The sequence below is a fragment of the Scyliorhinus torazame genome, chromosome 15 (assembly GCF_047496885.1).
Source record: "Scyliorhinus torazame isolate Kashiwa2021f chromosome 15, sScyTor2.1, whole genome shotgun sequence".
NCBI lineage: Eukaryota > Metazoa > Chordata > Chondrichthyes > Carcharhiniformes > Scyliorhinidae > Scyliorhinus > Scyliorhinus torazame.
The window spans coordinates 88,809,196-88,826,298 of NC_092721.1; the positions used below are offsets into that span (position 1 = coordinate 88,809,196).

General features: G+C 45.5%; 1 protein-coding gene across 3 annotated transcripts in view; it reads left to right on the forward strand.

Moving 5' to 3' along the window:
- LOC140391672 (sestrin-3-like) overlaps positions 1-11,295 on the forward strand; it is a 111,341-nt gene extending 100,046 nt beyond the window's left edge. For all 3 annotated transcript variants that reach the window (XM_072476401.1, XM_072476402.1, XM_072476403.1), the window contains one exon: positions 10,665-11,295. In XM_072476401.1, coding sequence (XP_072332502.1) covers positions 10,665-10,751 — 87 coding nt within the window. In that variant the 3' untranslated portion in view covers positions 10,752-11,295. The remainder of the gene's footprint in view (positions 1-10,664) is intronic.
- Positions 11,296-17,103: the final 5,808 nt, after the last annotated feature.

Below are 17,103 nucleotides of genomic sequence, written 5' to 3' on the forward strand. Positions count from 1 at the left end.
CCTATAGTTCCCCATCCAATTAACCATTACTGTATTTAAGCCTTGACCAAAAGCACATTGTCCACTGCTTACAGCAGAAGTATTGGTGTTGATGAAAGTTGCATGGTATAAGGGATGGATGGCTGTGGAAGGGAAATTAATGAGTTGCCCACTTAGAAGCATGCTGGGAAATGCTTGACTATAGTTCAACACTGCTTTTGAATGAAAATAAGTAGGTCAGGTAACGTAAACAAAATACTGCTTAGTATTTTGGTCTCGGTCTTATGATAACACATTGTCTGCCGAAAGATGCTAAAATGCGCACTCGAGTTGTTTTTAGCCAAGGGCAAGAACATATATGTACTACGTATTTCACCTTATGTACTTTCCAAAGTCTATTTAATATAAACAGCTGTTTACTTCAAGCAGTTATTTCAGACTGTAAAGATATGCTTTCTTTGGTCGAATCTCAGTGCTGTGGAATGGCTATGCAGCTAGATCTCTCTCACTCCGCAAATATTTGTGTAAATAAATTTCCTTAATTCGAACCTCTAAGAATTTGTCTTTATTATAATTTCCACGACAATGGTTAAACCATAATTTGTACTGACTCCAGCATTAGACTCTTCATTGTGCTTCTACAACAAATGGATTTGTCAATGCACAGGAGGAGTGTTACGATCCCAGCTGATATCACTGGATAAGTCGGGGAGGAACCTGACTTGATCGATCCTAACTTGAGGGCAGCTGCTAAACTGAGTCTCCGGAATCTGCTGATGAACTTTTAATAAAAGAGTAAACATTTATTGAACAAGAGAAGATGAACTATATTACATTACTCCCTTGCTCCAAATATGCACCCCAGATTTGTAAAGATAACACAAATTGCAAAATCTATCTTGTGTTCACAGTAAGGATAGTCCATGTAAACCAATAGGTGACCTGTGGTTGGACACACCACACTCTGAAACCAAGTGACAGATGCCATCCAAAGCAAAGTCCATGTATTTCTCGCGATACTTATCACGCCATGAGCCAATGAGTGTCTCCGAAATTCTGTCTTTTAACTTGGGTTTTCAATCTCCACTCTCAAAGAACTTATCTTGGAATTTCCTCCCAAACTATGCTTTCACTTGGACATCTTCAACAAGGTTTCACCTCCAGGGTTTCAACCTCTCCTTCTGATCCTTTCCTGGATGCCCTGGATCACCATATGCATTCAAGCTTCTCTTCCCCCCCCCCAACCAACCCCCCCCCCCACACACACACCCAGATACTCAGTCGGCATAATAGAATACTATTGCTTCACAGGCCCATAGTAAGGAGTCACCAACTTTTGGCTGTGTCCTCTGATCTTTTGGCTTCTCGCAAGCCTACTCTGCCTTGATTCTGCTCTCCACAGTTTCTCTCTTTAGTTCAAAGCTTACCTCTCCTCTTTAATTTCATTGAACAGGACATTGTTCAGATTCCTGTCCTTGGTCCTTAACTTATCTGTCTTCCAGGTTGTTGTTTTTTTGTCCTACTCCATGGTTTCTGGAACCTTTTTGTGTTCTTTTGGGAATTCTGCTTTCCACAATTTACTCTCCTGTCCAGCTCCCACTAGCACCTGTTTCGAGCTGAACTAAAACTTTTTTTCTAAAACTTGTCTGTGTGGGTCACCTGTTGCTAGACAACAGCCCAGTTTTTTTTTTTTTTTCTACTTTGTTTTAATCTCCCTCCAAGAGTCGGAAAACCTTGATAAAATGCAGGTATACAGCCAAACCCACAGATATGTAGGCATCACTCTGAAGTGAATCCAAAACTCCGGTTTCCCTTTTCTGAACACACGAATGCAGAAATATAAATTAAACTTAAAACCTATGGCTTATTCCTATAACACCACAAAATGTTGAGCTGCTCACAGATAAATACTTTTCACTGTACCTCCGTTTACATGACAATAAATCAAATCAACTCTATTCCCTAACAGGAGTGAGTGGCCCTGACAATTTACACTGCACTTCGTTTCTATCCCCACAATACATCGTCCCTGTTCAGATAAATCTCCTGACATGCTGCTGTCGCTCTAACAATCAAACTAATATTCTGGACAACAACCACCATGGAATTTTTAAAGGTTGAAATCCATCAGTATTCCGGTTCTATGGTTTAAATGACAGCCTGTTTTGATTGTGCATTTCTCGTGTTTCCTCCCCACCCACTTCACTGCTCAATTTTGATGCCCTTTCAATATGGAGAGGCGTTAGTAGAGCTCATTTTTTTTCTTGGCTTTAATCACGTGCAGCAATTCAAGCGGAAACTGTCGTCACTTTATATTCCTAGTACAAGGGATCAAGGAAGATGATCGTGGTGGTTGCAGGTCGATCATCTCATACCAAGGACATTACTGCAGGAGTTCCTCAGGGTAGTGTCCTAGGCTCAACCATCGTTCAGCTGCTTCATCAATGATCCTCCTTCCATTATAAGGTCAGAAGTGGGATTGTTCACTGATGGCTGGATAATGGTCAGAACCATTCATGACTCCTATATATTAGTTATATGTCCAAGTGAAGGAAGACCTGAACAATATCCAGGCTTTGGCTGACTAGTATCAAGTGCCAGGATAGGATAATATAGGATTTGTGTATTGTCACGTGTGCCGAGGTACAGTGGAAAGTTCTGCATGCAGCTCAAACCGATCATTTAGTACATGAAAAGAAAATACATAATAGGACAACATAAGGTACACAATATAAATACATAGACACCAGCATCGGGTGAAGCATACAGCAGTGTAGTATTAATGAGGTCAGTCCATAAGGGGGTCGTTTAGGAGTCTGGTAACAGCGGGGAAGAAGCTGTTTTTGAGTCTGTTCATGCGTGTCCTCAGACTTTTGTATCTCCTGCCCGATGGAAGAAGTTGGAAGAGTGAGTAAGCCGGGTGGGAGGGGGTCTTTGATTATGCTGCCCGCTTTCCCAAGGCAGCGGGTGGTGTAGATGGAGTCAGTGGATGGGAGGCGGGTTTATGTGATGGACTGGGCGGTGTTCACGATTCTCTGACGTGCCTTGGGCTGAGCAGTTGCCATACCAGGCTGTGATGCAGCCAGCTAGGATGCTTTCTATGGTGCATTTGTAAAAATTGGTAAGAGTTAATGTGGACATGCCAAATTTCCTTAGGTTCCTGAGGAAGTATAGGCGCTGTTGTGCGTTCTTGGTGATAGCGTCAACATGGATGGACCAGGACAGATTTTTGGTGATGTGCACACCTCGGAATTTGAAGCTGCTAACCATCTCCACTTTGGCCCCGTTGATGCTGACAGGGGTGGGTACAGTACTTTGCTTCTTGAAGTCAATGACCAGCTCTTGTTTTGCTGGCATCGTGGAAGAGATTGTTGTCATCATTCCACTTCACTAGGTTCTCTATCTTCCTCCTGTATTCTGACTTTTCGTTGTTCGAGATCCAACCTCACTATGATCGTGTTGTCAGCAAACTTGTAGATGAGGAATGACCATCTCCAATAAGAACAAATCTAACCATCACCCCTTGACAGACCGTGGTGTTACCACTGCTGAATACCCTACTATCAACATTGGGGTTACCTTTGAGCAGAAACTGAACTGGGCAAGCCATGTTAATAATGTGCTATAAGAGCAGATAAGAGGCTAGGAGTCCTGTGGCAAGTAACTCGCATCCAGCCACCCCATAGCCTGTCCAGCATCTACAAAGCACAAGTCAGAAGTGTAATGCAATGTTCTCCACTTGGCCTGGATGAGTGCAGCTTCAACAACACTCTAGAAGCTCAACACCATCCAAGACACAGCAGCCTGCTTGACTGTACCCGTTCCACAAACGATCGCTCCCTCCACCACCGACGAACAGTGGCAGTAGTGTGTGCCATCTACAAGATGCACTGCAGGAACTCGCCAAGGCTGCTTAAGCAACACCTTCCAAACCCATGATCACTACTATCTAGAAGGACAAGGTGTTAGGAAAACAAAGGTAGTTTTAAGAGATTTATATTTGTAATGTTAAATATTAGCAAAAAGGTATCATTTTAGTGGGCTTAATTTAGTGTTTCTGTGTAAGGACAAGTAAACATTTGGTTTGACTAATACTAGACACAGGATTTTGTGTGGGGGTTGTGGTTTCAATTCAAACTGCTTGAAATTACGGTGTGAAAAGTAAATACAAGCTTGGAGAAGTAAAAGTTGTTGCTTAGTAACTGGTTGGCACTTTTTGGGTAGGATGCCTTTTGAGTTTAGTTTGAATTAATTTTCAGTTGAAGATGGGAAGCCGGAGAGTGAAAATATCTCCGATCTGCCAGAAGAAAAGCTGGGCAGAACAAGGAAACTGCAAAAAGGCAGTCTTCCCAAAGAACCAGGGAATTGGGACAGAACAAATGTTTTAAGAAGGTTGAAGTTAAGGGAAGAAGTTGAACATGATACTGTTAAGGAAAATTAAGCAGATAGTGTCCTGAATTGAAGAGGTAATTGCAGCAACCAGATTTGAAATGAGAAAGTAGACTTCCGAGGTAAATCAAAAGTTTGGTGCCAATCTAATGGTCTGGAAATCGATAGATAAAGCAATTGTGAAGAGTTTGTGTAATAGTCAAGACAAAAACCTGAAGGGGAGATGTAAATCCTGGAAGTGAAAATTGGTGGACACAGTTGAGGGAAAGCATCGTTTAAAAGAAGATTGAAATTGTGTCTTTTGAAAGTGGAATATGAAATCACTATGGAAGTGAGAGTGCAATGTAATAAGGTGGCTCACAGTAGAAGAATCATCTCACGGAATTTTGAGGAGAAATCCACAAAATGTAACTTGGGTTCAAAGTGGAGTGTGTCTGGCTACAGCCAGCCTGTGTCCGCAGGAGCTGCTGGTGATGGGGTGGGCCCAGTGGAGTGTGTCTGGCTACAGCCAGCCTGTATCCGCAGGAGCTGCTGGTGATGGGGTGGGCCCAGTGGAGTGTGTCTGGCTACAGCCAGCCTGTGTCCACAGGAGCTGCTGGTGATAGGGTGGGCCCTTCCAATGTCCCCCAGCCACAACCAGAGACGATGACGAGACCAACACGGACGAGAACCACCGACCCGCATCCCGAGACATACTGGAGATCCAGTCCAGGGATGACACTGACTTCCCGTCACAACTATCTCCAACACCCTTCACTATCCCAGAGACGCTCCTCTCAGTTGGGCAATTTGGTGGAGAGGCTCCTGGGGCACTAACTGGTGCGCAGGTGGTGGCAGTTCAGAGGGCAGGCTGACCCCAGGGACTAACTGCTGTCCAGGTGGATTTCGGGCTTCTGGAATGAACGGTCCCATCGATTGTGGAGATGCAGTCACAGATCCAGGGACTGCATGAGGGGTTGTCGGCAAGCATGCAGCACCTGCAGGTGCAGTTAGAGGAGTCCAACAGCGTGCAAGAGGTGGTGCTGACCATGCATGCCACCCAGACCAACACTGCACGGGTGGCGTCCCTGGTGGAGGCTCTGCAGGTGAAGGTTTCAGCATGGGTCCGGATGTCCAAGGCCTGGGGCAATCTGTGCAGGTGGTGGGAGGCCCAGGACAGGATTGGCCTTTCACAGGTAGCCATGTGACACCTGGACATTGCAGCATAGCCCAGTCACAGCAGGCCATGGCTTACAGCAACGGCGGCATTGCCCGGGCGCTGGCCGATGCAGTACGAAGCTACAGGGAGATGGCCCAGAGGGAGATGGTTTGATGTGGCACATACCCAGAAGCTGGTGGCACAGTCGCAGCTTGAGGCGCAGTCCCAGATGGAGGTGGTCCACTCCCTGTTCACCATGGCCCTGAGCATGCAGACCCTAGTCGAGACGAGAGCGGGCCTCCAGGACTGGCAGCGCCAGGTGGTGAGGGAGCCTCTGTGGTTAGCCCACTCACACCCCAGTCCCATTGAATAGCACGGGGGCCACCGGGCATACTGAGGGAGGAGGTGGTGGATGGGGCCCATGTTGGTTACTCCCGCAAGGGATGTGTCAGAACACAACCGTGAGAAATCTTAAATTCTTTACCCGTCAGTCTGGCCTCAATAAAACTCTAGATGGATTTGCAGGCATAGCATTAGTTATTTTTATTCGACTTGCATGTCTGACTCGTTTCACATACAACGAGAACACAAGCAGTCTCCTAGGTCTACAGAATCGAGTGATTCTGTAGAACAAAGCAATCTCTACCATCACATTCAAAATGGCATCAAGTTTCACAGACACGATTCCCATAGGCCATCCTATACCCCTCCTGACCTGGCCATACATCCTAATTGGCTCACTTCTCATCCCTTCCCCTGGCCTCCAATTACCCAGCATCCTTTTCTCCTCCTCCACTGGACGCCCTCCCCCTTTCCTTACCATGAGTTCTGAAATCTTTTGTCTGTGAACTAACAGAATTAGACCGGCCTATATCTACATTACAGTAACTAATATCTTTAAAGTAACTATTTTATATCACATTCGTCAACCGCGCCTCGGACTCTTTCTCTTCCCCCACCCCACCCCCATTGCTCATCACATGGGCAACGAGCAGAACATACGTCACCGTGCCATCTGGGACACCCAAGCAGCAGCCGGGCCCCCCGGTACCATTGTCCCCACATTATATTGTGCCTTCTGGGCATGTAGGGCCTCCATGATCCATGATAGTGTGGATGCATCTGTGCACTGAGCACCGAGATCCCGGACAGGTCACCACTGAACACCTGAAGGGACCCCATGGCGTAGATATTCAGGGCAACCTTCACCTTGACTGCCACCGGAGGTCCTCTCCCATTCCCCCATGGTGCCAGGTGCGCCATGACCCCACAGATATGTTGCACTGTCGGCGTGCTCAGCTGGAGTCTTCGGCATGCCCGGTCCGGAAGATCCTCGAATGACAGGTGCTTCCGGTACACTGGGAGCCTCATGCGGTGCCTCCTTTGCACCTCCCCCTCGACCTGTTGGGTGGGCGAATCTTCATCCTCAAGCGGCTGCCTCCTGTTCGCCTGGGGCACGCTGCGCTGCTATAGCGTCCTCCTTCTCCAGCAGCTTCATATCGTACAGCAGCAGTGGATCACCCAGGGCTGCGGCGACAAGCAGGAAGGTCCCCATTGGTAAACCACTCGGCACCGGGGTATATAAGAGTACAGACACCTTATACAATTCACACTCTCAGCTCTGGGGTATATAAAATACACTGACCCTATGCAATTCACACTCTCGGCTCTGGGGTATATAGAATACACACCCTAACAATTCATACTCTGCTCTAGGGTATATAGAATACAGACGCCCTATGGAATCCACACTCTTAGCACCGGGGTATATAGAGTACAGACGCCCTATACAAACCACACACTCAGCACCGGGGTATATGGAGTACACATACACCCTATACAATCCACACTCTCAGTACCGGAGTATTGGGCAGCACGGCAGCACAGTGGTTAGCAGTTGCTTCACAGTGCCAAGGTCCCAGGTTCGATTCCCGGCTTGGGTCACTCTTGTGGAGTCTGCACATTCTCCCTGTGTCTGTGTGGGTTTCCTCCGGGTGCTCCGGTTTCCTCCCACAAGTCCCGAAAGACGTGCTGTTAATTAATTTGGACATTCTGAATTCTCCCTCTGTGTACCGGAAAAGGCGCCGGAGTGTGGCGACTAGGGGTTTTTCATAGTAACTTCATTGCAGTGTTAATATAAGCCTACTTGTGACAATAAAGATTATTATGTTATATTCCAATATCCGTCGTTTGCAGTGGGTGAAAGGCTGACATGTTAGCATGGAGCATACCCCCGTGCCCAAAAAGGTCCAACGCGCTACATGGTGTACCCAGTTAGCACTGCGGACTCTATCCCTGCATGTAGGGGCCTCTGGCCCTGGTGCCTGTCCTGTTGCTAGGGACACTGTCGGTTGGTGCTGCCCTTGCCAATGGTACGTTCCGTGCCCCCCTCCCAATCCGGTGCCCACCCCATAGGGTCTACTGTGTCTGTTGCCCTTGTGTGGGCCGCGTGTTGCCCCGCCAGCAGGTGACGGCCGGTTAAGGTGGGATGGTGAACTGCGGGCCGGGGGGTGGGGATTGGGGGTTGGGTGGGGGGGGGGGGGGGATGGGGGGGGTTGGGATGGTGGGGATTGGATGGGGGGGTGGGGATGGGGGGGGATAGGGATGGGGGGGGTGGGGATGGGGGGGGGGATTGGGGGGTGAGGGTGGTGGGGATTGGGGGGTGAGGGTGGTGGGGATTGGGGGATTGGGGGATTGGGTGGTGGGGATGGTGGGTGGTGGGGATGGGGATTGGGGGGTGGGGATTGAGGGGTGGGGATGTGGGGTATGGGGGGGGGATGGTGGGGATTGGTGGGTGCGGATGGGGGGTTGGGGATGGTGGGGAGGGGATTGGGTGGATGGGGGGGTGGGGGTGGGGATGGTGGTGGGGGGGTGGGATGGTGGGGATTGGGGGGGTGGGGATGGTGGGGATTGGGGGGGTGGGGATGGTGTGGATGGTGGGGATTGGGGTGGTGGGGATTGGGGGGGTGGGGATGGTGGGGATTGGGGGGTGGGGATGGTGGGGAGGGGATGGTGGGGATTGGGGGGTTGGGGATTGGGGGGGTGTGGATTGGGGGGGTGGGGATGGTGGGGATTGGGGGGTGGGGATGGTGGGGAGGGGATGGTGGGGATTGGGGGGTGGGGGATTGGGGGGTGGGGTGGGGTGGGGCTTGTGGGGTGGGGCTTGTGGGGTGGGGATTGGGGGCTGGGGTGGGAGCACTCCTATGGCTGGTGGCACTCTGCAGGGCCACGGTGGGTGGTCAGTGGCATGCGCAGAAAAATGGCTGCCTTGGAGTCCGCGGCAATGTCGGTCCGTGCCTAGATACTGTCCCAGTCCCGTGGGGAGGTCCCCACAACCCCACGACCTGTCACCTCCCAGCCAGCACGGTCAATGTCGGGACCGGCAGCCCATGTTCGCACGTCTGCGTGTCCTATCTCTTCTCTCTCCCTCATCAGCCACGGCACCGGTTTTCTGATTTTTTTTTTTAAAAAAGCAGAAGGGAACGTCGCAGTTAGGCATCCCCCTCCACCCCCGGTGGAGGATCGCGGAGGCCCTGGAGAATACCGCATCAGGCCCACTAATAATATGCAAATGGCATTTACTGTAAATGCGGAGTGAATGCATTGTTGCTGCTGTTGAGGCACCGGAGAATTGCGATTCAGCATGTACCTGGCATCGGCCACTCTTTCGGCGCCAAAACCAACTTTTCCACCCAATCACATTTCTCAATTTCGCCATCGGCCGAAAGAACTTAAGTCCTGCAATTCTGGCTACTTGTGTTTTAATCCGACTGGAGGACACGGAGTCTGTAACCTCCGAGTCCCTGTGGCCTCACCTGAGTACATTCTCCCTAGATGAGGGGCCTCTGTGCTCGAACATCCAGTCAGTTATGCCTCAAAATGGTGGGAATAGTTTCAGTGGCCCTCAAGGCCTATAAACCCTCAGCTAACTCTTGAAATACTGTATAAAAATAAGAAAGTTCTTCACTGCAGATGTGTTAAAACTGGCGTTAGATGTTAAAATTGTCGATTTTGGGCAGGAGTATCATTAACTCAGTCAAGTTAACACTTATTGTAATCGCTGATTACTACAACATCCAGATCAACATTTTCTCATGCGTTTTATGCCATGCCGACTGTTCAATAGGTGGTGCTTAATGAATGTTTTGACTCCCGGCCACCCTTCACGTATGCATTCTTGGCTGACAGCCCAGGTGACCATTACTTTGTTTAAACCGCTACGCCCCAGGCAAACCATTGCCTGATTCATTGCTCTTTCTCGGTGATCTATTGTGGCCATTATGCAATATTTATTTAGACAAGATAGAAGTATCATCCGTTTCTCAGCTATTGGTGTTTTAAAGGAATCTGGATGATTAACACTTTTATAGTGCTGTCGTAAGAGCTATTATTTAAAAAGAAAGTAGAAAGCAATGAATGAATGATGTTTCAATATATTTCTCTCGCATGCCGTTGTTAGAGTGAATGGGCATGGAAGTGCCATAGGTTGGCATGGGGGTGGATGGGCAAAGCATGGTGTAGAGTATGAGGGATCATGGCAGTAGGTAGAGAACCATAGATGACATGGGGGGGGGGGGGGGGGGGGGCAGTGGAAATTGGTGGAGAGGCATAGAAGGTATGAGTAACTACAAGAGGTGGGTGGAGGGGCATACCTTGGTAAGGAGGATATGAGGGGCCATGGAGGGCTGGCTGAAGGGACATGGCTTGGTAAGGGGGCATGGGTAAGAGCTTTTGAACTTGCTCTTCAAAGCTGGGCATGGATAAGACCTTTTGAACTTGCTCTTCAAAAGCTTTCCTCATACAGAATGTAGTTCACGACACCTCTGAGGGGCTGTGAACCATAATCTTTGGCTGGCCTAACTTCACCATTCCAGAGGGTTAGGAGATCCCATACCCCATAATGCAACAAACCAGAATGGGACTGCAGGGTAGTGCTTGGACCTGCATCAGCCCACACCCTTCTCCCTCACTAGTGAAAATTAGAGATTCCTGGAATCGGGTCCAGGCTGCCATTTTTAAAGTTCCTCAGAGTCTGCCTTGTGTTCAAAAAATTGGGTGAGCTAGCTTTCCACCAAATCAGCACCACAAACAAGGGTTGCCTTTAAGCCTACTTTGTGCTGAGTGAACTCTATAGTAAGTGTATTCTCCTTTCTTTCAGATCCATGTTAATTTGCTGTTGATGGAGGCACGTATGCAAGCAGAACTCCTGTATGCTCTGCGTGCTATAACTCAATACATGACTTGAAATCGAGAAGATATTTTCTTCAAGAACTTTGCTTACAATGGAAGATGAATGAGTGCTGAATCCGAATTATCAGGATTGTAATGATGAACACACTCTAGAGGATTGTCCTAAACCTTGGCTATTATGTGCAATTTATACTGTAGAATAATAGAAATGTTCCTAAGTTTAACACTGAAAAGGCATAACTGATCACTCACCAAATTCGCAGACCCTTGTTAATGTATTTGCCTGTGCTATTGTTCTCGGTTACAGTCAGTTGTAATGTGAAGTGGTTTGTGAGAGATGGTGGTGAAAGAGGACCGTGGTAACTTTCAAAATGTGAATTGAATCATAACACAAACATTTCAAAGGTATTGTTTTAAATCTGGCATGGATGGTTTTTCCCCTTCCTGGTGAGTTGTTTTCTCATTTGTATTACAGTTGAATTCAATTTCCACATCTGCCTTTATAAGCTAAACTAGAGGATTTCAGTAGACCTATGATGTAAGAACTGGACTCACTAAAGATAAATACAATAAATGTGTTGTGTGCGTGTGATCTACAACCTGATTTGAACTTGTTTTACTTGTTGATCATCCTTGGCTGTATTGTAGTTATTACAATCATCTATTTTGTACATACCTCTTCCTGCTCTACATAGTCCAGAAATGTAATCTCCAGAATAAATTTTTAATGAAACTATCCACTGGAATGGGAAAGGCAGGGCTATCTCAATCAAATCGATTTGATGAGATTACTGAACAACTTAATTGGGAATAGATGATGGATGGTTACTGATTATTGTTAAAAGTTTGATGCAGTAACATTAGATTTTCAGCTGTAAATGTCATGCACTAATCAGGAGTTTGCTGTAAACTATTCATTAAAGTGTACCTGTCCTTCAGTTGTTACTGTTGGAAACCATAAACAATGTAATCCTAAAGGAAAATTGCTCCATGAATTTGTTGCCACGACCCATTGAGGAAATTATTGTTCATATTGTGGAGGTAGTGGTATTGTCTTTTTTTTGAATTTCCAATTAAGGGGCAATTTAGTGTGGCCAATACATCTACCCTGCACACCTTTTGTGTTGTAGGGGTGAGACCCACGCAGACACTGGGAGAATGTGCAAACTCCACAGCGACAGTTACCCGAGGCCAGGAACGAACCCGGGTCCTTGGCTGCCCCAAGGTAGTGGTATTGTCGCTAGTAATCCAAAGGCCATGGGTCATGCTCTGGGGACCTGGGCTTGAATCTTGCCATGGCAGAATTGAAAAATCTGGAATGAAAAGTCTTAATGATTATGAAACTATTTTAGATTGTTGTAAAAACCTGTCTGGTTCACTAATGTCCTTTTAGGAAAGGAAACCTGTCATGCTTCCCTGGCCTACGTGATTTCAGATCCACTGCAATTTGATTGATTCTTAAATGCCCACATCCCATGTACCAATAAAATGTTATCTAGTTTTACTGTGTTTCATTGAATAGAAGTTTTGAGCTTTGATATCGGAGTGTTTAAAGCTTTGGGTGGAGTATTACTTCAGGGGTTGAATTTGATGAGGGTGGTGGGAAGGTGTACTCCTCCTCCTCCTCCTGCCCCCACCCCACCCCACCCCACCCCACCCCACCCCAAGCTGACACCAAGCCCAACCCGGATTAATAACATTCTGCCGATGACCTTATGCAGGTCAGGGTGGGACTTGTGCCCCTCAGTGGGGCAGAGGGGCCTGCTACAAAATGGGAACAATAAATATGTTTGCGACAGAGTTGATTATAGTTTGACAAAGATTAGTCCAATGATGGGTAATACTTTTATCTGCTAAAATCAGTTTTTAAAACTTAATTTCAGAAACAAGGGAATGTTGGGAGAAGTCTGGTTCCTTTATATTGATCCTAGAGACTCTGTTTCTCCAACGTATGATTTATATTTGGCTGGAGAAGCTTGTATATCAAATTAACCCTTGAGTGCAAATTTTACTATTGTCACCAAACACACTTTAGAAAATGAAGTATTGTATTGCGTTATTTGAGAAATTTAAATTTCTGCTCAACAGTTTTATTGTACACTCTCTTATTTAAGACTAGTTAAAAGGGCTTCGATATTTTTAAGAAACGTTGGGGTCGAAAGTTTGAATGTTTCAAAGGAAAGTTAGGATGCCTTAGAAGTGTTACTTTCTCATCCTTAAGACTGGTTAAAACTGACATTCACCATAATGAGTTCTATAATTTTGTGCAAGACTCATTTAGGAGCCCCACTAACCAGTGTCTCCATTAACTGAATGTATTTGGGTTATTGTGCAAGTAAATCTTGCATGGACTTTTTGGACTAATCATCAAAATAAGTTCAAAATGTAGCGGGATGATGGTACCAATGGCTAATTGTTTGTTTCCCTATATTGGATGGTATCGGATTAAGAGCATCACTGAATTCAATTGCTAGGTGTCAAATATTGGTGGATGGCGACAATTTAATGTGTATTATCCTCCTCCTTCTCCTCCTCTGTGCCTCCACCACCACCACCTCCAATATCTGACCATATTACCGTCTCTAATTCCAGGATTACTTTAAAATATGGAAAACCTATTTCCACACCTGGCATGTAATTTTAAAAAGTGGCACTGATATTTGGTTTTGTACAAGTTGCTGTTCCTGTTAATTAGGAGGAGAATCCTTTCCTCATGTTCAATGGGATGTTGGATTCTTTGTCATTATGTGACAGGCACATTTTTGCGCAAATATTATGTGAAAGTGACTTGAAGGGTATTGTCTAATGGTATTACAGTTAATTCCTTTAGTGTACTAACCAAACATTCAAGTGAATTATCAATAGAAATTCATAGCACGAGTTCCTAGTGCCAAAATTATAATGTGTGGAAATTACATAAAAGCCTGCTGCATGCAGTTTAATTGCTAAGAAGTAACACATAAAAAAACATATTTACAATTGAACAACCATCACCCAAAGAAATAGGAGTCATCACCTGAAGTCTCATTTTCAGTTGTGTACAACCTTTTTGCCTGAAAATTAGATTTATCCTAATTTTAAAATGGAAATTTGTGGCATGACCTCAGCTATTTTCCAGGTACCAGAAGAGGGCCAAATGGTTCTAAAGATATTTTTTTTAATGTAAAAAGATATCTAGTTTACCTGCATTAACTGACTGGTGTTAATTTGTCATGGTTTGTGCTGTTCAAATGGACTTCCTGGCCAAATCAATATCACTCTGTACAATTGATTTTTAAGATCCTAAATGTAGCATTAAATATGCAGCTCTTGAGGGAGTGAGCCATGTGTACTGTATTTGCAATGCTAGCCCAGTCCTCGATCAGGCACAAATGGGCCAATATTAATTGGGCATTGTGTACAAGGCTGCAAGTTCTTCCCAATGCTGGAGTGCCCAATGTGAATAGTCACTATCGTCTGGCTGGCAAATTGAGGACTTGGTTCATATTGTTAAGTGATACCAGTGCTGTACAACAGTGAATGCACTTAAAGTATTTCATTGGCTGTAAGATGCTTCCTTAAGACTGGTTAAAACTGACATTCACCATATGCGTTCTATAATTTTGTGCAAGACATATTTAGGAGCCCCACTAACCAGTGTCTCCATAAACTGAATGTATTTGGGTTATTGTGCAAGTAAATCTTGCATGGGCTTTTTGGACTAATTATCAAAACAAGTTCTAAATGTAGCGGGGGCATCCTGAGGTGGTGAAAGGTTATTTATAAAGGCAAGTCTGTCTTTCTTTTATTTCAACCACAAAGATGGAGCACCGGATTTAATTTAAAATTCTTGCCCAAAACAATCCAGCCCTCTACTTGAGATGGGGCAGCACGGTAGCATTGTGGATAGCACAATTGCTTGACAGTTCCAGGGTCCCAGGTTCGATTCCGGCTTGGGTCACTGTCTGTGCGGAGTCTGCACATCCTCCCTGTGTGTGCGTGGGTTTCCTCTGGGTGCTCCGGTTTCCTCCCACAGTCCAAAGATGTGCAGGTTAGGTGGATTGGCCATGATAAATTGCCCTTCGTGTCCAAAATTGTCCTTGGTGTTGGGTGGGGTTACTGGGTTATGGGGATAGGGTGGAGGTGTTGACCTTGGGTAGGGTGCTCTTTCTAAGAGCCGGTGCAGACTCGATGGGCCAAATGGCCTCCTGCACTAAATTCTATGATGATGACATTGATTTTTTGAGCCAGTTTTTGATGTGTGCTGGCAAACAAACTGGATTTAAATCAAAAAAGTAATGGGTTTAAAATATGAAACTGTCTCCCATGCCTTTATTTTTCTGGACAACTAAATAAAATGAATGTATGTTCCAATTTTCAGAAACCAAGCCTTTAGTCATGTGTTTCAAGTAAAATAGTTTGTAGATTTTATTTTAAGAAACAAGTATTTTGTGTTGTATACTAGAATCATCTTGTGATTGATTGTCTGCTTCGTGATCCACCAGTATTATAAATAATCTTAGATGTTTTCTTGATAATACATAACATTCAATGGTTCTACATAACATTCAATGGTTCTAATCAAAAAAAGTCATGACATTAAGCCTTGCTTTGTTACTGTATGATTCAATGTGTATGCAAAAAATGTTGTATTGCTTGAAACAAGTATCACCAGTTTCAATCTGCTCCCTTGTTTTGTGATGTATTTGAAGAGTGATATTGAAATAAGAGGTCGAAAATGCAAGGACCGCTCCTGCCATATTTGACACCAACTGCTTCATTTGTGAAAGTCAAGTAACTTTTTCCCCCTACATCTGCTTTGCTAATTCACACATTTGGTGAAAATTATCCCTTGCAGCTGCTAATAAAAATTGGTGAATTTGTGCTCGCCAGCAGTCAAAGGGGATGTTGTAAATTTTACACTCGCTCGATTAATTGTTGCAGACTTTATTTTAACAGTTTTTTTTCTGAATTGTTTTCTCTCATTTTCTACATGTGTAATAATTTAAGGATGGGTGACCATCAAGTTTAGTAACTAAACAAATGACAAGAGTATTAAGAAAAATGCTACCACCTATTTTGACTCCAGTCCCAGACTGGTTGGGGAAACCTGCAGCTTGGCTCCAGCATTCGTGCTCTCAAGGCCTGATTGGCCGATCAGGTCACATGCCATCCCTGAAACCATGCCCCTATCCTGGGCTTGCATTACAGTCCACTCCCTTAAGTTCCTTATTACCATATTCAAACAAAAGTTAAACCATTACAATAACAGTCGATAATAAATTCCGCTTGTCTGGGGACCTTCTCTTCTGCTGGGAGTGACATAGTTCAGCAGGTTCAGTCTCTACAGTAGAAGTAGCTTCATTTTGACTTTCAGAAGTTGCACTCCCAATATTTAGAGGTGCAACTCTGCTTACTTCAGTTCCAGCAGGAACACCACTTGGCTCTTCCTCCGGTTGAATTGCTTCAAAACTTTCACACGCCATTACTGGCAGGTATAATCGAAGCAGACTGCCCCACTGGTTCTGTGACTCTCTTCTCATGTGGTCAAAATGCTTCTTTAGGATTTTATCTTAAATGTCCACCTCCTAGGATACCGGGCTGATTCTGGCACAACAACACTTGGGGCAGAACTCTGCCCAGTCCCAAAATCTGATACATGTACTATGTATTTTACATTGAATATCTTGTTGAATTGTGATTCTTCTTTTGAACACTTTGCCTCCATTTGCCTCCCAGCCAACTTGGGAAACATCAGGTCCAACCTAGTCCTCATACGCTACCCCTCAGTAACTTGGCAAGAGTAACACAGTGGTCATGTGTGGCGTCATCCTATATTAAAGGAGAAAATGTGCCAGTATCAGCAGGGATAGTGGTTTTCTTTTTGTATTTCTGCCTTAAATGTTTGTATAGCGCTCTCAGCGAGTTCTTTCGATTGAGGGGTGGTAAAGTGCGGTACGTATATGTTTAATGGCATTGGATGACATAAAATGGTGGAACACCTCACTGGTAAATGCTGTTTCATTGTCTGCAACCAACACCTCTGATAAGCCATGGGTGACAAAGCTTTGCCTTAACTGTTGCAGAAGTTGTGGACTTCATTTCTTCAATATCCCACCATTTTGAATGTGTATCCAATATAAATAGGAATATTGGGCCTATAAAGTCCACATGAAGTCTCACCTTTGGCGTTGTGGTCCTGCTGATCATGGCCGCAGATGGTCACATTGTCTAGGTACAGAAACGTGGCCCGCAAGCCGTACAGGTCGACCATTCGGTCCATCTCCCTTTGGAAGACTGAAACCCCATTGGTGACGCCGAAGGGGACCCTAAGGAAGTGATATAGCCGGCCGTCTGCCTCGAAGGTGGTGTATGGCCGGTCCGATTTACGGATGGGGAGCTGGTGGTAAGTGGACTTCAGGTCCACC